General features: G+C 48.2%; 1 protein-coding gene across 3 annotated transcripts in view; it reads left to right on the top strand.

Moving 5' to 3' along the window:
* LOC110500799 (mucin-12) overlaps positions 1-16,541 on the top strand; it is a 108,560-nt gene extending 92,019 nt beyond the window's left edge. The window contains exons 16-21 of one of the 3 annotated variants that reach the window (XM_036958339.1): positions 459-1,473; positions 5,952-6,020; positions 6,164-7,478; positions 7,545-8,107; positions 12,783-12,885; positions 16,070-16,541. In XM_036958339.1, the coding sequence (XP_036814234.1) occupies positions 459-1,473; positions 5,952-6,020; positions 6,164-7,478; positions 7,545-8,107; positions 12,783-12,885; positions 16,070-16,113 (3,109 nt within the window). In that variant the 3' untranslated portion in view covers positions 16,114-16,541. Of the gene's footprint in view, positions 1-458; positions 1,474-5,951; positions 6,021-6,163; positions 8,108-12,782; positions 12,886-16,069 lie in introns of all 3 variants that reach the window. The other 2 variants (XM_036958338.1, XM_036958337.1) reach the window with 2 other exon arrangements.
* Positions 16,542-16,853: the final 312 nt, after the last annotated feature.

The following is a 16,853-nucleotide window of genomic DNA, read 5'->3' as shown; positions in this document are numbered from 1 at the left end:
TCATAGATACAGTTTTTATGAGTCTGCGTGCAGTTTAAAGGAAGTTACTAACTAGCGGTAACACAATGACTGCCAGTCTTAACTTCCTTCATACTGAACTCAGAGACCATTAAAATAGAGGTGTCGTATTAGTGTGTAGGCTACAGACAGAGGTTGGCGGTACAGACTAAAGACAATTCCCGTGACTTTTGTGGTGTTTCCTTCACTCGTATTGGATCAGACTGGGTCTGGTTCCGATCAGGTCTTTATGGAGGGAGTCTAGTTGTGCTCGGGTCCGTTCGCAACGGGCCTTTTTGAAGTGGAATAAATTATGCATCTCCTTTTTGGACCCGTGAAGTCCAACTAGGGCTCAAAGAGTTTTTCCTGTTCAGGGAACAACTCTCGGCCATTATGTTGCACTTTGGATTTGCATGTCAACGTCACTTACTGTCATTTATGTCTAATGTCTGTCATTTCAGCACCAGAGCCAAGAAGAAGACGGTCCAAGGCAAGAAGCCTGTCGCTAAAGGTACAACACCAGGTAAATCTGTTCCTACCACCACCTCTGCCACACAGCCTGTGGTTACCCAACACCCGGGAGATGACGGAGGCGCCGTCCAGTCCAGTGACACCATAGCGATAGACTCCGACGCGACCGCAACGGAACCCAGTCCAGTCGTCATGGACCCCGTGACGACCAACCACGACCAAAGCCAAACCGCTGCAAAACCGGATGGCGAGAATGGAGAAACCATAGCAACCGCTACCGTTCACGCTGCTAGCGTTGCCGGTTCTGTACCAGCACCCGTAGCTCGCCCAGTGTCTGTAAAAGGTGAAGACAACCTGTTAGACTTCAGTCCGGTAACTCAGGAGATCCTGAAGGCCCTGGAGGCAGCAGTGCACCAACACCGCCTGGAGAGACAAGCCGAGGAACAGAGACAGGACCAGGGAGAGAAGGACAAGCCTCCATCCGACAAGAAGAGCTCTGTAGCTGGGGAGAAGGGGGAGACCAAGACCCCGGCTGGAGGACTGAACCAGGCCCCAGCTCACCCAGAGAAGAAGACTGGAGAGAAGACAGAGACACAGACTCAACCAGATGAGAGAAATAGACCTGCGCTTTCTCTGAAGAAAAAAAAGCTACAACCTGAGAAGTCACAGATCGATAAAAAGCCTCCAACCACACCAGCGAAGAAGACCACAACACAGACGGAAGGTGCAAAGAAACCACCTTCAGGCTCTGGACAACCAAAGAAGAACCAGGGGAAGACCCAAGTCTATGGAGGAAGAGGCAGGCGCAGGGACCATTCTTCCCCAGAAAAGATAGACTCTTCCAGGCATAGAAGCAGCCGGGCGGCCTCCGAGGAGGAGCAGGGTCCTCCGACGTCGAGACACGGCGACTCCTCTAGCTCTTCTTCTGGCTCCTGCAGGAGCAACAGACAGAACTGCAGTCCCGCCAAGAAGAAGGGGAGGAAAGAGGAGGAGGAGATGAGTAAGGTAAGAAAGGAGGTAGGAAGGGGGGGAGCTGACAGACGGGAGCCAGGGAGAGAGACAAAGTAAGAGGAGGAGGAGAGGAGCAAGGTTAAGAAAGGAGGTATGGGGGGGAGCAGACAGGACGGGAGCCAGGGACAGAGACAAAGTAAGAGGAGGAGGAGAGGAGCAAGGTTAAGAAAGGAGGTATGGGGGGGGAGCAGACAGGACGGGAGCCAGGGACAGAGACAAAGTAAGAGGAGGAGGAGAGGAGCAAGGTTAAGAAAGGAGGTAGGAAGGGGGGGGAGCTGACAAGACGGGAGCCAGGGAGAGAGACAAAGTAAGAGGAGGAGGAGAGGAGCAAGGTAGGAAGGGGGGGAGCTGACAGGACGGGAGCCAGAGACAGAGTAAGAGGAGGAGGAGAGGAGCAAGGTAAGAAAGGAGGTGGGGGGGGGGGGCTGACAGGACGGGAGCCAGGGACAGAGACAAAGTAAGAGGAGGAGGAGAGGAGCAAGGTAGGAAGGGGGGGAGCTGACAGGACGGGAGCCAGGGACAGAGACAGAGTAAGAGGAGGAGGAGAGGAGCAAGGTAAGAAAGGAGGTGGGGGGGCTGACAGGACGGGAGCCAGGGAGAGAGACAGAGTAAGAGGAGGAGGAGAGGAGCAAGGTAGGAAGGGGGGGAGCTGACAGGACGGGAGCCAGAGACGGAGACAGAGTAAGAGGAGGAGGAGAGGAGCAAGGTAGGAAAGGAGGTAGGAGGGGGAGCAGACAGGACGGGAGCCAGGGACAGAGACAAAGTAAGAGGAGGAGGAGAGGAGCAAGGTTAAGAAAGGAGGTATGGGGGGGGAGCAGACAGGACGGGAGCCAGGGACAGAGACAAAGTAAGAGGAGGAGGAGAGGAGCAAGGTTAAGAAAGGAGGTAGGAAGGGGGGGAGCTGACAGGACGGGAGCCAGGGAGAGAGACAAAGTAAGAGGAGGAGGAGAGGAGCAAGGTAGGAAAGGAGGTAGGAGGGGGAGCAGACAGGACGGGAGCCAGGGACAGAGACAAAGTAAGAGGAGGAGGAGAGGAGCAAGGTTAAGAAAGGAGGTATGGGGGGGGAGCAGACAGGACGGGAGCCAGGGACAGAGACAAAGTAAGAGGAGGAGGAGAGGAGCAAGGTTAAGAAAGGAGGTAGGAAGGGGGGGAGCTGACAGGATGGGAGCCAGGGAGAGAGACAAAGTAAGAGGAGGAGGAGAGGAGCAAGGTTAAGAAAGGAGGTAGGAAGGGGGGGAGCTGACAGGACGGGAGCCAGGGAGAGAGACAAAGTAAGAGGAGGAGGAGAGGAGCAAGGTAGGAAGGGGGGGAGCTGACAGGACGGGAGCCAGGGACAGAGACAGAGTAAGAGGAAGAGGAGAGGAGCAAGGTAAGAAAGGAGGTGGGGGGTGGGGGCTGACAGGACGGGAGCCAGGGAGAGAGACAGAGTAAGAGGAGGAGGAGAGGAGCAAGGTAGGAAGGGGGGGAGCTGACAGGACGGGAGCCAGAGACAGAGTAAGAGGAGGAGGAGAGGAGCAAGGTAAGAAAGGAGGTAGGAGGGGGAGCTGACAGGACGGGAGCCAGGGACAGAGACAAAGTAAGAGGAGGAGGAGAGGAGCAAGGTAGGAAGGGGGGGAGCTGACAGGACGGGAGCCAGGGACAGAGACAGAGTAAGAGGAAGAGGAGAGGAGCAAGGTAAGAAAGGAGGTGGGGGGTGGGGGCTGACAGGACGGGAGCCAGGGAGAGAGACAGAGTAAGAGGAGGAGGAGAGGAGCAAGGTAGGAAGGGGGGGAGCTGACAGGACGGGAGCCAGAGACAGAGACAGAGTAAGAGGAGGAGGAGAGGAGCAAGGTAAGAAAGGAGGTAGGAGGGGGAGCTGACAGGACGGGAGCCAGGGACAGAGACAAAGTAAGAGGAGGAGGAGAGGAGCAAGGTAAGAAAGGAGGTAGGAGGGGGAGCTGACAGGACGGGAGCCAGGGAGAGAGACAAAGTAAGAGGAGGAGGAGAGGAGCAAGGTAAGAAAGGAGGTAGGAGGGGGAGCTGACAGGACGGGAGCCAGGGACAGGAGCTGACAGGACGGGAGCCAGGGAAAGCAGGAATGATGGTGGATGGTTTTTTATATTCAGGTTATATCCTTAAGTTCAGACGTTGTTAAAAGTCTAAATGAGATGTTAACATGATTTCTTTCTGTTTCTGAGATTTCATGTCTCCATTTGTCCCACAGGGCCACCGTAGTAGAACTAACCAGTCTTCTAGGAGTGATTTCATGTCTCCGTTTGTCCCACAGGGCCACCGTAGTAGAACTAGCCAGTCTTCTAGGAGTGATTTCATGTTTCCGTTTGTCCCACAGGGCCACCGTAGTAGAACTAGCCAGTCTTCTAGGAGTGATTTCATGTCTCAGTTTGTCCCACAGGGCCACCGTAGTAGAACTAGCCAGTCTTCTAGGAGTGATTTCATGTCTCAGTTTGTCCCACAGGGCCACCGTAGTAGAACTAGCCAATCTTCTAGGAGTGATTTCATGTCTCCGTTTGTCCCACAGGGCCACCGTAGTAGAACTAGCCAGTCTTCTAGGAGTGAATTCATGTTTCCGTTTGTCCCACAGGGCCACCGTAGTAGAACTAGCCAGTCTTCTAGGAGTGATTTCATGTTTCCGTTTGTCCCACAGGGCCACCGTAGTAGAACTAGCCAGTCTTCTAGGAGTGATTTCATGTCTCCGTTTGTCCCACAGGGCCACCGTAGTAGAACTAGCCAGTCTTCTAGGAGTGATTTCATGTTTCCGTTTGTCCCACAGGGCCACCGTAGTAGAACTAACCAGTCTTCTAGGAGTGATTTCATGTCTCCGTTTGTCCCACAGGGCCACCGTAGTAGAACTAGCCAGTCTTCTAGGAGTGAATTCATGTTTCCGTTTGTCCCACAGGGCCACCGTAGTAGAACTAGCCAGTCTTCTAGGAGTGATTTCATGTCTCCGTTTGTCCCACAGGGCCACCGTAGTAGAACTAGCCAGTCTTCTAGGAGTGATTTCATGTTTCCGTTTGTCCCACAGGGCCACCGTAGTAGAACTAGCCAGTCTTCTAGGAGTGATTTCATGTCTCCATTTGTCCCACAGGGCCACCGTAGTAGAACTAGCCAGTCTTCTAGGAGTGATTTCATGTTTCCGTTTGTCCCACAGGGCCACCGTAGTAGAACTAACCAGTCTTCTAGGAGTGATTTCATGTCTCCGTTTGTCCCACAGGGCCACCGTAGTAGAACTAGCCAGTCTTCTAGGAGTGAATTCATGTTTCAGTTTGTCCCACAGGGCCACCGTAGTAGAACTAGCCAGTCTTCTAGGAGTGATTTCATGTCTCCGTTTGTCCCACAGGGCCACCGTAGTAGAACTAGCCAGTCTTCTAGGAGTGAATTCATGTTTCCGTTTGTCCCACAGGGCCACCGTAGTAGAACTAGCCAGTCTTCTAGGAGTGATTTCATGTTTCCGTTTGTCCCACAGGGCCACCGTAGTAGAACTAGCCAGTCTTCTAGGAGTGATTTCATGTTTCCGTTTGTCCCACAGGGCCACCGTAGTAGAACTAACCAGTCTTCTAGGAGTGATTTCATGTCTGCGTTTGTCCCACAGGGCCACCGTAGTAGAACTAGCCAGTCTTCTAGGAGTGATTTCATGTTTCCGTTTGTCCCACAGGGCCACCGTAGTAGAACTAGCCAGTCTTCTAGGAGTGATTTCATGTCTCCGTTTGTCCCACAGGGCCACCGTAGTAGAACTAGCCAGTCTTCTAGGAGTGATTTCATGTCTCCGTTTGTCCCACAGGGCCACCGTAGTAGAACTAGCCAGTCTTCTAGGGGTGATTTCATGTCTCCGTTTGTCCCACAGGGCCACCGTAGTAGAACTAGCCAGTCTTCTAGGAGTGATTTCATGTTTCCGTTTGTCCCACAGGGCCACCGTAGTAGAACTAGCCAGTCTTCTAGGAGTGATTTCATGTCTCCGTTTGTCCCACAGGGCCACCGTAGTAGAACTAGCCAGTCTTCTAGGAGTGATTTCATGTCTCCGTTTGTCCCACAGGGCCACCGTAGTAGAACTAGCCAGTCTTCTAGGAGTGATTTCATGTTTCCGTTTGTCCCACAGGGCCACCGTAGTAGAACTAACCAGTCTTCTAGGAGTGATTTCATGTCTCCGTTTGTCCCACAGGGCCACCGTAGTAGAACTAACCAGTCTTCTAGGAGTGATTTCATGTCTCCGTTTGTCCCACAGGGCCACCGTAGTAGAACTAACCAGTCTTCTAGGAGTGATTTCATGTTTCCGTTTGTCCCACAGGGCCACCGTAGTAGAACTAGCCAGTCTTCTAGGATTGATTTCATGTTTCCGTTTGTCCCACAGGGCCACCGTAGTAGAACTAACCAGTCTTCTAGGAGTGATTTCATGTTTCCGTTTGTCCCACAGGGCCACCGTAGTAGAACTAGCCAGTCTTCTAGGAGTGATTTCATGTTTCCATTTTTTCCCACAGGGCCACCGTAGTAGAACTAGCCAGTCTTCTAGGAGTGAGTCTAGAGATCAGGAGGCAGCAGAGAGAAAGGTGAGCAAGATGTCGGATTTGGTTTTCATTCAGACATTGCTCTCTTACATTCATCTGATTCAAAGCACAGCACTTCTGTTGAACGTCTGGAAAAGGGTTTTGATTTATTCATTCCATGGATTCATCCTCCTCTCATACCACAGGGTGTTGGCTACGTGGTGGATGAGTTCACGTCCGACCTCAATCCTGGTGACGCCAACCCATTCGACCTGGACCAGTTCAACATGGATGAGTTCGTCACCGTGGACGAGGTGGAAGGGGATGAGGCGGACAACGCCAACCCACCAGAATCATCATCTTCATCACCCAACCCACCAGAGCCATCATCTTCATCACCCAATACCCAAGATGGCACCTATGGAAGGTCGGAACGATCATCCAAACGCAAGAGGGGTACCCCTGATACCCCAATTTCTACTATGAAGTCAAGCCAGGAAAAAGAGAGACCCTTGTCCAAAAGCACTCCCACCCCATCCTCTTCTACCTCTACCCTCCCTGGACAGAAGACTCCACGACAAGCCGCAACAGCCAAAAAAACGCAGGCGGCAAAACCTCAACCCCCCGCCACCTCCGGACGCAAGACCAGGTCGTCAGCCGCAGCTGCTGTTGTTGCGACGGGAGCCGCAGAAACCCGAGAAACTGTCACTGACGATGACCCCACAGTCAGGATGGAAGCGGAGCCTCTTCCCGTGGAGCGTCTGTCTCAGCCAATGGGGGAAGCAGCCGCTGCTCAGTTGGTAGAGGAAGTAGTGGTCACAACGGGAAGTGACATGGAGGGTATGTTACCGTCATCCGACCACAAGGTGTCAGTGTTGGGCACGGCATTGCCGGCGAACAAGGAGGCAGAAAGTGTTGGGTCAGAGATTGATATGGAGACTACAGCTGAAAAACCTCCAGAGGTAGTCGGGAGCGAGGAGAAGGCCCAGGCTAAAAAAGGTGACTCGATTCTGGGTAGCAAGGCTCAGAATGAAGGCTGCACACTGGAGCTTGGCTTGACTGATCCGTCTTCCACAGCCAAGGAGCAAGACCTTCAAACAACCCTAGAACTACAAGGGCTTGAGACGGTGTCGGGTCACCAAGTGCCCCGGGGTTTACAGATACTCAACAAAACCGTGGATGACACCGTGGTGCCTGCAGCCTCTGAATCTACGGGTTCCCAGGAGCTCCAAACTACTCTAGAGGAACGGCAAGACGAAGAAGAATCTGCTTTCCACATCCTGGACTCTGTAGAAGACACTGACGGCCGAAGAGATTCTCTACCCAGAGAGATGGAAGGGTTCCACATCCTGGACTCTGTAGATGATCCGGTGGCTGCGACAGAAGCTCTGGAAAACCATTCTACTGAATCTAAGGGTACCTCAAAACCCCAGAAAGCGAGTTACAAAAAGGGTAATATTCAAAAGAAGGATGGCAAGAAGATACAGACCCCCCCAGTGGAGTCGGAGAGGGGTGAGGGAGGTACCCACAAAAAGACCCCTGAGAAGACACAGACCCCCCCAGTGGAGTCGGAGAGGGGTGAGGGAGGTACCCACAAAAAGACCCCTGAGAAGACACAGACCCCTGAGAAGATACAGACCCCTGAGAAGATACAGACCCCTGAGAAGATACAGACCCCTGAGAAGACACAGACCCCCCCAGTGGAGTCGGAGAGGGGTGAGGGAGGTACCCACAAAAAGACTAACCGTGTCACCTTGGATGAGGTGAGTGAGGAAGAGGAGAGTTACCCTGACGACGCTGCCGAAGAGGAAGAGCTGATGAAGAAGGAGAAACGACGAGACAGAGAATGGGAGGAGAAGAGGAGTACAAAGCGGGTGAGGAGCAGAGAGAAGGAGCAGGAATGGAAGAGTGGGAAGGGGAGGTTCAGTGTGGATACGGAATGGTTGGTGACTCTGGATGAGATTGGAGGAGATGGGGATGAGAGAGGAGAGGAGGGTGCGAGGGATCAGGAGAGCGGAATAAATGAGGCAGACCTTCAAGAATTGGTCACTCTGGATGAGATCGTTGACGAGGAAGGAGGGGAGGGTCCTAGCCCGGAGCCTCACCCATTCAGGCAGGAGGACGAATCAGAAGACTCCTTCAACACAGAGGTCAGGAAACATCTACTGCTTTCTTTTTGTCTGCTTGTATCTTGATTTCTCTCACACACTCACTCTCTCATGCATTTGTATTTATTATGGATCCCAATTAGCTGCTGCCTTCCTGCGGTCCAGCAAGTTGTAAAATTTTAAAAACATTACAATAGCTTCATTACAGAATTCACAACACAGTGTGTGACCTCAGGCCTGTACTCCACTACCACATATCTACAACACATAATCCATGTTATCGTGTGTGTATGTATGTCTGTGTTGCTTCAGTCTCCCCTGTTTCACAAGGTGTGTATTTATGTTTATTTAAAAAAATCTAATTCTACTGTTTGCATCAGTTACCTGATGTGGAATAGAGTTCCATGTAGTCATGGCTCTATGTAGTACTGTGGAATAGAGTTCCATGTAGTCATGGCTCTATGTAGTACTGTGGAATAGAGTTCCATGTAGTCATGGCTCTATGTAGTACTGTGGAATAGAGTTCCATGTAGTCATGGCTCTATGTAGTACTGTGGAATAGAGTTCCATGTAGTCATGGCTCTATGTAGTACTGTGGAATAGAGGTCCATGTAGTCATGGCTCTATGTAGTACTGTGGAATAGAGTTCCATGTAGTCATGGCTCTGTGTAGTACTGTGGAATAGAGTTCCATGTAGTCATGGCTCTATGTAGTACTGTGGAATAGAGTTCCATGTAGTCATGGCTCTATGTAGTACTGTGGAATAGAGTTCCATGTAGTCACGACTCTATGTAGTACTGTGGAATAGAGTTCCATGTAGTCATGGCTCTATGTAGTACTGTGGAATAGAGTTCCATGTAGTCATGGCTCTATGTAGTACTGTGGAATAGAGTTCCATGTAGTCATGGCTCTGTGTAGTACTGTGGAATAGAGTTCCATGTAGTCATGGCTCTATGTAGTACTGTGGAATAGAGTTCCATGTAGTCATGGCTCTATGTAGTACTGTGGAATAGAGTTCCATGTAGTCATGGCTCTGTGTAGTACTGTGGAATAGAGTTCCATGTAGTCATGGCTCTATGTAGTACTGTGGAATAGAGTTCCATGTAGTCATGGCTCTATGTAGTACTGTGGAATAGAGTTCCATGTAGTCATGGCTCTATGTAGTACTGTGGAATAGAGTTCCATGTAGTCATGGCTCTATGTAGTACTGTGGAATAGAGTTCCATGTAGTCATGGCTCTATGTAGTACTGTGGAATAGAGTTCCATGTAGTCGTGGCTCTACGTAGTACTGTGGAATAGAGTTCCATGTAGTCATGGCTCTATGTAGTACTGTGGAATAGAGTTCCATGTAGTCATGGCTCTATGTAGTACTGTGGAATAGAGTTACATGTAGTCATGGCTCTATGTAGTACTGTGGAATAGAGTTCCATGTAGTCATGGCTCTATGTAGTACTGTGGAATAGAGTTCCATGTAGTCATGGCTCTATGTAGTACTGTGGAATAGAGTTCCATGTAGTCATGGCTCTATGTAGTACTGTGGAATAGAGTTCCATGTAGTCGTGGCTCTACGTAGTACTGTGGAATAGAGTTCCATGTAGTCATGGCTCTATGTAGTACTGTGGAATAGAGTTCCATGTAGTCATGGCTCTATGTAGTACTGTGGAATAGAGTTCCATGTAGCCATGGCTCTATGTAGGACTGTGGAATAGAGTTCCATGTAGTCATGGCTCTATGTAGTACTGTGGAATAGAGTTCCATGTAGTCATGGCTCTACGTAGTACTGTGGAATAGAGTTCCATGTAGTCATGGCTCTATGTAGTACTGTGGAATAGAGTTCCATGTAGTCATGGCTCTATGTAGTACTGTGGAATAGAGTTACATGTAGTCATGGCTCTATGTAGTACTGTGGAATAGAGTTACATGTAGTCATGGCTCTATGTAGTACTGTGGAATAGAGTTACATGTAGTCATGGCTCTATGTAGTACTGTGGAATAGAGTTCCATGTAGTCATGGCTCTATGTAGTACTGTGGAATAGAGTTCCATGTAGTCATGGCTCTATGTAGTACTGTGGAATAGAGTTCCATGTAGTCATGGCTCTATGTAGTACTGTGGAATAGAGTTCCATGTAGTCATGGCTCTATGTAGTACTGTGGAATAGAGTTCCATGTAGTCATGGCTCTATGTAGTACTGTGGAATAGAGTTCCATGTAGTCATGGCTCTATGTAGTACTGTGGAATAGAGTTCCATGTAGTCATGGCTCTATGTAGTACTGTGGAATAGAGTTCCATGTAGTCATGGCTCTATGTAGTACTGTGGAATAGAGTTCCATGTAGTCATGGCTCTATGTAGTACTGTGCGCCTCCCATAGTCTGTTCTGGACTTGGGGACTGTGAAGAGACCTCTGGTGTCATGTCTTGTGGGGTATGGATGGGTGTCTGAGTGCTAGCTGTTTAAACAGACAGCTCAGTGTTTTCAACCTCTCACAAACACAACTAGTGATGAAATCTATCTCTCCTCTACTTTGAGCCAGGAGAGTTGGACATGCATATTATTAATATTAGCTCTCTGTATACATCCAAGGCCCAGCCGTGCTGCTCTGTTCTGAGCAAATTGCAATTTTCTTAAGTCCCTCTTTGACCACACGACTGAACAGTAGTCAAGGTGTGACAAAACAAGGGCCTGTAGGACCTGTCTTGTTGAATGTGTTGTTAAGAAGGTAGAAACTAGGGCCTGTAGGACCTGCCTTGTTGATAGTGCTGTTAAGAAGGTAGAAACTAGGGCCTGTAGGACCTGACTTGTTGATAGTGTTGTTAAGAAGGTATAAACTAGGGCCTGTAGGACCTGCCTTGTTGATAGTGCTGTTAAGAAGGTAGAAACTAGGGCCTGTAGGACCTGCCTTGTTGATAGTGTTGTTAAGAAGGTAGAAACTAGGGCCTGTAGGACCTGTCTTGTTGATAGTGTTGTTAAGAAGGTAGAAACTAGGGCCTGTAGGACCTGTCTTGTTGATAGTGCTGTTAAGAAGGTAGAAACTAGGGCCTGTAGGACCTGTCTTGTTGATAGTGTTGTTAAGAAGGTAGAAACTAGGGCCTGTAGGACCTGTCTTGTTGATAGTGCTGTTAAGAAGGTAGAAACTAGGGCCTGTAGGACCTGTCTTGTTGATAGTGTTGTTAAGAAGGTAGAAACTAGGGCCTGTAGGACCTGTCTTGTTGAATGTGTTGTTAAGAAGGTAGAAACTAGGGCCTGTAGGACCTGCCTTGTTGATAGTGCTGTTAAAAAGGCAGAGCAGTGCTTTATTATAGACAGACTTCTCACCATTTTAGCTACTACTGCATCAGTATGTTTTGACCATGACAGTTTACAATCTAGTGTTACTCCAAGCAGTTTAGTCATCTCAACTTGCTCAATTTCCACATGATTTATTACCAGATTTAGTTGAGGTTTAGGGTTTAGTGAATGATTTGTCCCAAATACAATGCTTTTAGTTGTAGAAATATTTAGGACTAACTTATTCCTTGCCACCCACTCTGAAACTAACTGCAGCTCTTTGTTGAGTGTTGCAGTCTTTTCAGTCGCTGTGGTAGCAGATAATGTTGAGTCACCCGCATACATAGACACTCTGGCTTTACTCAAAGCTAGTGGCATGCCATTAGTTAACATTTTAAAAAGTCTGGGGCCTAAACAGCTGCCCTGGGGAATACCCTGATTCTACATTTATTATGTTGGAGAAGCTTCCATTAAAGAACACCCTCTGTGTCAATTTCTCTCAGCCAATCATCAGTCATTTGTGTAAGTGCCGTGCTTGTTGAGCGTCCTTCCCTATAAGCGTGCTGAAAGTCTGTTGTCAGTTTGTTTACTGTAAAATAGCATTGTATCTGGTCAAACACAATGTTTTCCAGAAGTTTACTGAGGGTTGGTAACAGGCTGATTGGTCGGCTATTTGAGCCAGTAAAGGGGGCTTTACTATTCTTGGGTAGCGGAGTGACTTTAGCTTCACTCCAGGCCTGAGGGCACACGCTCTCTAGTAGGTTTAAATAGAAGATGTGAAAAATAGGAGTGGCAATATCGTCTGCTATTATCCTCAGTAATTTTCCATCCAGGTCGTCTGACCCTGGTGGCTTGTCATTGTGAATGTCAATCAATCAAATGTATTTATAAAGCCCTTTTTACATCAGCTGATATCTCAAAGTGCTGTACAGAAACCCAGCCTAAAACCCCAAACAGCAAGCAATGCAGGTGTAGAAGCACGGTGGCTCGGAAAAACTCCCTAGAAAGGCCAAAACCTAGGAAGAAACCTAGAGAGGAACCAGGCTACCAGGCATTTATATTTGTTTCATAGTGTAGTGTCTTCTTGTTTTCATTCAGTTTAGTCTCATGATTTGTCAACTTGCAGTTCGTTTGCCAATCGGCTGTGCAGCCAGACTTATTTGCCATTCCCTTTGCCTCATCCCTCTCAACCAAACACAAAATTCCTCATCAATCCAGGGGGATTTAACCGTTTTTACAGTCATTTTCTTAATGGGTGTTTATTAGTAACTGGGGTAAGTAGTTTCGTCTATGTGTCCAGGTCAATGTCGTGTTTGCTCCTCATTTACACACACCACAGACCAGCAAATATTATTTACATCAACAACATAGGAATCACTACAAGACGTATGACCTCTTCTACATTGTATTAGACAGGCACATTACATATTTTCATCTCTGTCCAATCAGACTATGGTGACCCTGGATGAGACTGGAAGTGATCATGAGATGGAGGAAGTGCAGCCCAAGAAGTCTCCAGAACCAGCCCAGACCCGGCACGCTGACAACACAGGTACAGGTGTCTGTTAGATCAGAACCAGCCCAGACCCAGTACACTGACAATACAGGTACAGGTGTATGTTAGACCAGAGTGACTGTGTGTCTCTTAGATCAGAGTGACTGTGTGTCTGTTAGATCAGAGTGACTGTGTGTCTCTTAGATCAGAGTGACTGTGTGTCTGTTAGGTCAGAGTGACTGTGTGTCTGTTAGGTCAGAGTGACTGTGTGTCTGTTAGATCAGAGTGACTGTGTGTCTCTTAGATCAGAGAGACTGTGTCTGTTAGATCAAAGTGACTGTGTGTCTGTTAGATCAGAGTGACTGTGTGTCAGATCAGAGTGACTGTGTGTCTGTTAGATCAGAGTGACTGTGTGTCTGTTAGATCAGAGTGACTGTGTGTCTGTTAGATCAGAGTGACTGTGTGTCTGTTAGATCAGAGTGACTGTGTGTCTGTTAGATCAGAGTGACTGTGTGTCTGTTAGATCAGAGTGACTGTGTGTCTGTTAGATCAGAGTGACTGTGTGTCTGTTAGATCAGAGTGACTGTGTGTCTGTTAGATCAGAGTGACTGTGTGTCTGTTAGATCAAAGTGACTGTGTGTCTGTTAGATCAGAGTGACTGTGTGTCAGATCAGAGTGACTGTGTGTCTGTTAGATCAGAGTGACTGTGTGTGTCTGTGATGCGCTGGTTGACTCATAACCCGCAGTCCCTGTGGTGCGGACGGGTTTAGGGTAATTAAATAGTGTGTGTGTGTGTGTGGGGGGGGGTTTAGGGGCATTCAATATTGTGTGGGTGAAGGGGGGTGGGTTTAGGGGCATTAAATAGTGTGTATGGGGGGGGGGGTTTAGGGGCATTAAATAGTGTGTGTGTGGGGGGGTTTAGGGGCATTAAATAGTGTGTTGGTGAAGGGGGGGGGGGTTTAGGGGCATTAAATAGTGTGTTGGTGAAGAGGGGGTTTAGGGGCATTAAATAGTGTGTGGGTAAAGGGGGGGTTTAGGGGCATTAAATAGTGTGTGGGTGAAGGGGGGGTTTAGGGTCATTAAATAGTGTGTGGGGGAAGGGGGGTGGGGTTAGGTCATTAAATAGTGTGTGGGTAAAGGGGGGGGTTTAGGGTCATTAAATAGTGTGTGGGGGAAGGGGGGTGGGGTTAGGGTCATTAAATAGTGTGTGGGGGTGGGGTTAGGGTCATTAAATAGTGTGTGGGGGTGGGGTTAGGGTCATTAAATAGTGTGTGGGGGTGGGGTTAGGGTCATTAAATAGTGTGTGGGGGTGGGGTTAGGGTCATTAAATAGTGTGTGGGTGGCGTGCTGGTTGAATAAAGAGAACAATAAATATAACTAATATCTAGAGGCCATATCGAGGTTTTCTTTCATTCTTTTCATCTGGCAGCGCAGGCCTGAGTCTTCATCTTTAACTGTACCAGATGCTTTTGGGCAGAAAGTGAATGTCCGTTTAATTCAAGACGAGAAAAGTTGCAAAACGGAGAGTTGAAAATAAATGTTGAATGAAAAACGTCATTGTTCAAGAACTGCACAGCACACTTTCTATATTTTGCAGGTTAGGGTCAATTACGGTCCTCAGATTCACTTTATCACATGCAGGGCATTCGGAAAGTTGTTCAGACCCCTTTTTCCACATTTTGTTACAGCCTTATTATAAAATGGACTAAATGTTTTTCCTCATCAATCTATACACAACACCCTGTAATGACATCACAATACCCCATAATGACATCACAATACTCTACAATGACATCACAATACCCCATAATGACATAACAATACTCCACAATGACATCACAACAGAACTAAATGAAAATAGGTTTTTAGACATTTTTGCTACAGAAATACGTTATTTACATACTGTAAGTATTCAGACCCTTTGCTATGAGACTGTAAACTGAGCTCAGGTACATCCTGTTTCCATTGATCATCTCTGAGATGTTTCTACAACTTGATTGGTGTCCAACTGTGGTAAATTCAATTGATTGGACATGATTTGGAAAGGTACACACCTGTCACCTGCCACAGTTGACAGTTCACGTCAGAGCAAAATCAAGCTATGAGGTCGAAGGAATTGTCCGTAGAGCTCCGAGACAGGATTGTGTCGAGGTACAGATCTGGGGAAGGGTACCAAAACATTTCTGCAGCATTGAAGGTCCTCAAGAACATAGTGGCCTCCATCATTCCTAAATGGAAGAAGTTTGGAACTTCCTAGATCTGTCCGCCCGGCCAAACTGAGCAATCGGGGGAGAAGGGCCTTGGTCAGGGAGGTGACCAAGAATCTTATGGTCACTCTGACAGAGCTCCAGAGTTCCACTGTGGAGACGGGAGAACCTTCCAGAAGGACAACCATCTCTGCAACACCACAAATCAGGCCTTTATGGTAGAGTGGCCAGATGGAAGCCACTCCTCAGTAAAAGGCACATGACAGCCAGCTTGGAGTTTGCCAAAAGGCACCTAAAGTACTCTCGGACCATGAGAAACAAGATTCTCTGGTCTGATGAAACCAAGGTTGAACTCTTCGGCCTGAATGCCAAGCGTCACGTCTGGAGGAAACCTGGCACCATCCCTACGGTGAAGCATGGTGGTGGCAGCATCATGCTGTGGGGAAGTTTTTCAGCAGTAGGGGCTGGGAGACTAGTGAGCTAGTGAGTGAGTGGGTTAGCTAGTGAGTGAGTGAGTGAGTGAGTGAGTGGGTGGGTGGGTGGGTGGGTTAGCTAGTGAGTGAGTGGGTTAGCTAGTGAGTGGGTGGGTGGGTGGGTGGGTTAGCTAGTGAGTGAGTGGGTTAGCCAGGGTTACTCAACTAGGGGTCTGTGGAGATACTGCAGGATAAATCCATTTAGAATAACTACAGTATGTATGTATTGAATATCTACTGTTAGCTACTGTTAGTTTCTGTGTATTCTGGGGATTATTTCACTAAAGCTAATTGACTAATGACTTCCCTTCTGTCTTCCCCTCCCTCCCTCCCTCCCTCCCTCCCTCCCTCCCTCCCTCCCTCCCTCCCTCCCTTCTCCTATCTCCCCCCCTCTCTCTCCCTTCCTCTCCCCCCTCTCTCCCCCCTCTTTCTCCCTTCCTCTCTCTCCCTTCTCCTATCCCTCCCTCTCTCTCTCTCTCCCTCCCTCCCTCGCTCCCTCTCTCTCTCCCCCTCCCTCCCTCCCTCTCCTTCTCTCCCTTCTCCTCTCTCTCCCCTGTCCAGAAACATTACCCGAAGCATCAGAAGCAACAAGCAGGAGGTTCTAGCCAAGGCTCCGCCTCCAAGTGACCCCCCTGACCACACCCCTGGGTGTGTCTAAAATGTGACCATTTCCCCAGTGCTCTGGTTGATAGATAGGGCTCTACTATATAATAGGGTGATAGAGTGCAGTTTGATATTTCGGCTGGTCTAGGATCAGGTCGCCCCGTGTTCATATTGTCTTATTCATTATGATTTAAAAGGTAAAACTGGTCCTGGATCAGCCTTCCCTGAGACGCTTTGTGAATACGTTTCCGTGGATAATCGGGTCCAATATGACACAGATTTTTAGATTCATTTGTTTTGTTAGCTTTTTTTTGGGGTGGATTTAAATATCATTAAACTGTTTTAATTTATCCAGAGTAACTCAGTCAGCAGAGACCAGACATAATTATATGTATACGGAGAAAGTAATAAATGTCGTTTTTATTACGAACACTGTGTTGTCTGGTGAATGACTTGATAACATGGTGCACCGGCAGAACAGTGTATATTCCCGGCAGTTTGAATCCGTGGTGAAGAGGATCCTGGGCCGTATTCATCCGTGGAAACAATGGAGGCTCAAGAGTTGTTGAAGGAGGAAAAACAAAAAAGAAATGTAGGAATTTATTCAAGAAAGATGTAATATATTATAGTATTATAACAATACAGAGAATATGGGGGGAAAATGCACCAAATTATTTATTTTTATTTTTTAATCTTAAACATAGAAATGATACCAAAAAATAATTTACTAATTTACTCGTGA

Source organism: Oncorhynchus mykiss, chromosome 21, assembly GCF_013265735.2.
Source record: "Oncorhynchus mykiss isolate Arlee chromosome 21, USDA_OmykA_1.1, whole genome shotgun sequence".
Classification (NCBI taxonomy): domain Eukaryota; kingdom Metazoa; phylum Chordata; class Actinopteri; order Salmoniformes; family Salmonidae; genus Oncorhynchus; species Oncorhynchus mykiss.
The sequence above is the reverse complement of the archived record's forward strand: the minus strand, read 5'-3'. Positions and strand labels throughout refer to the sequence as shown.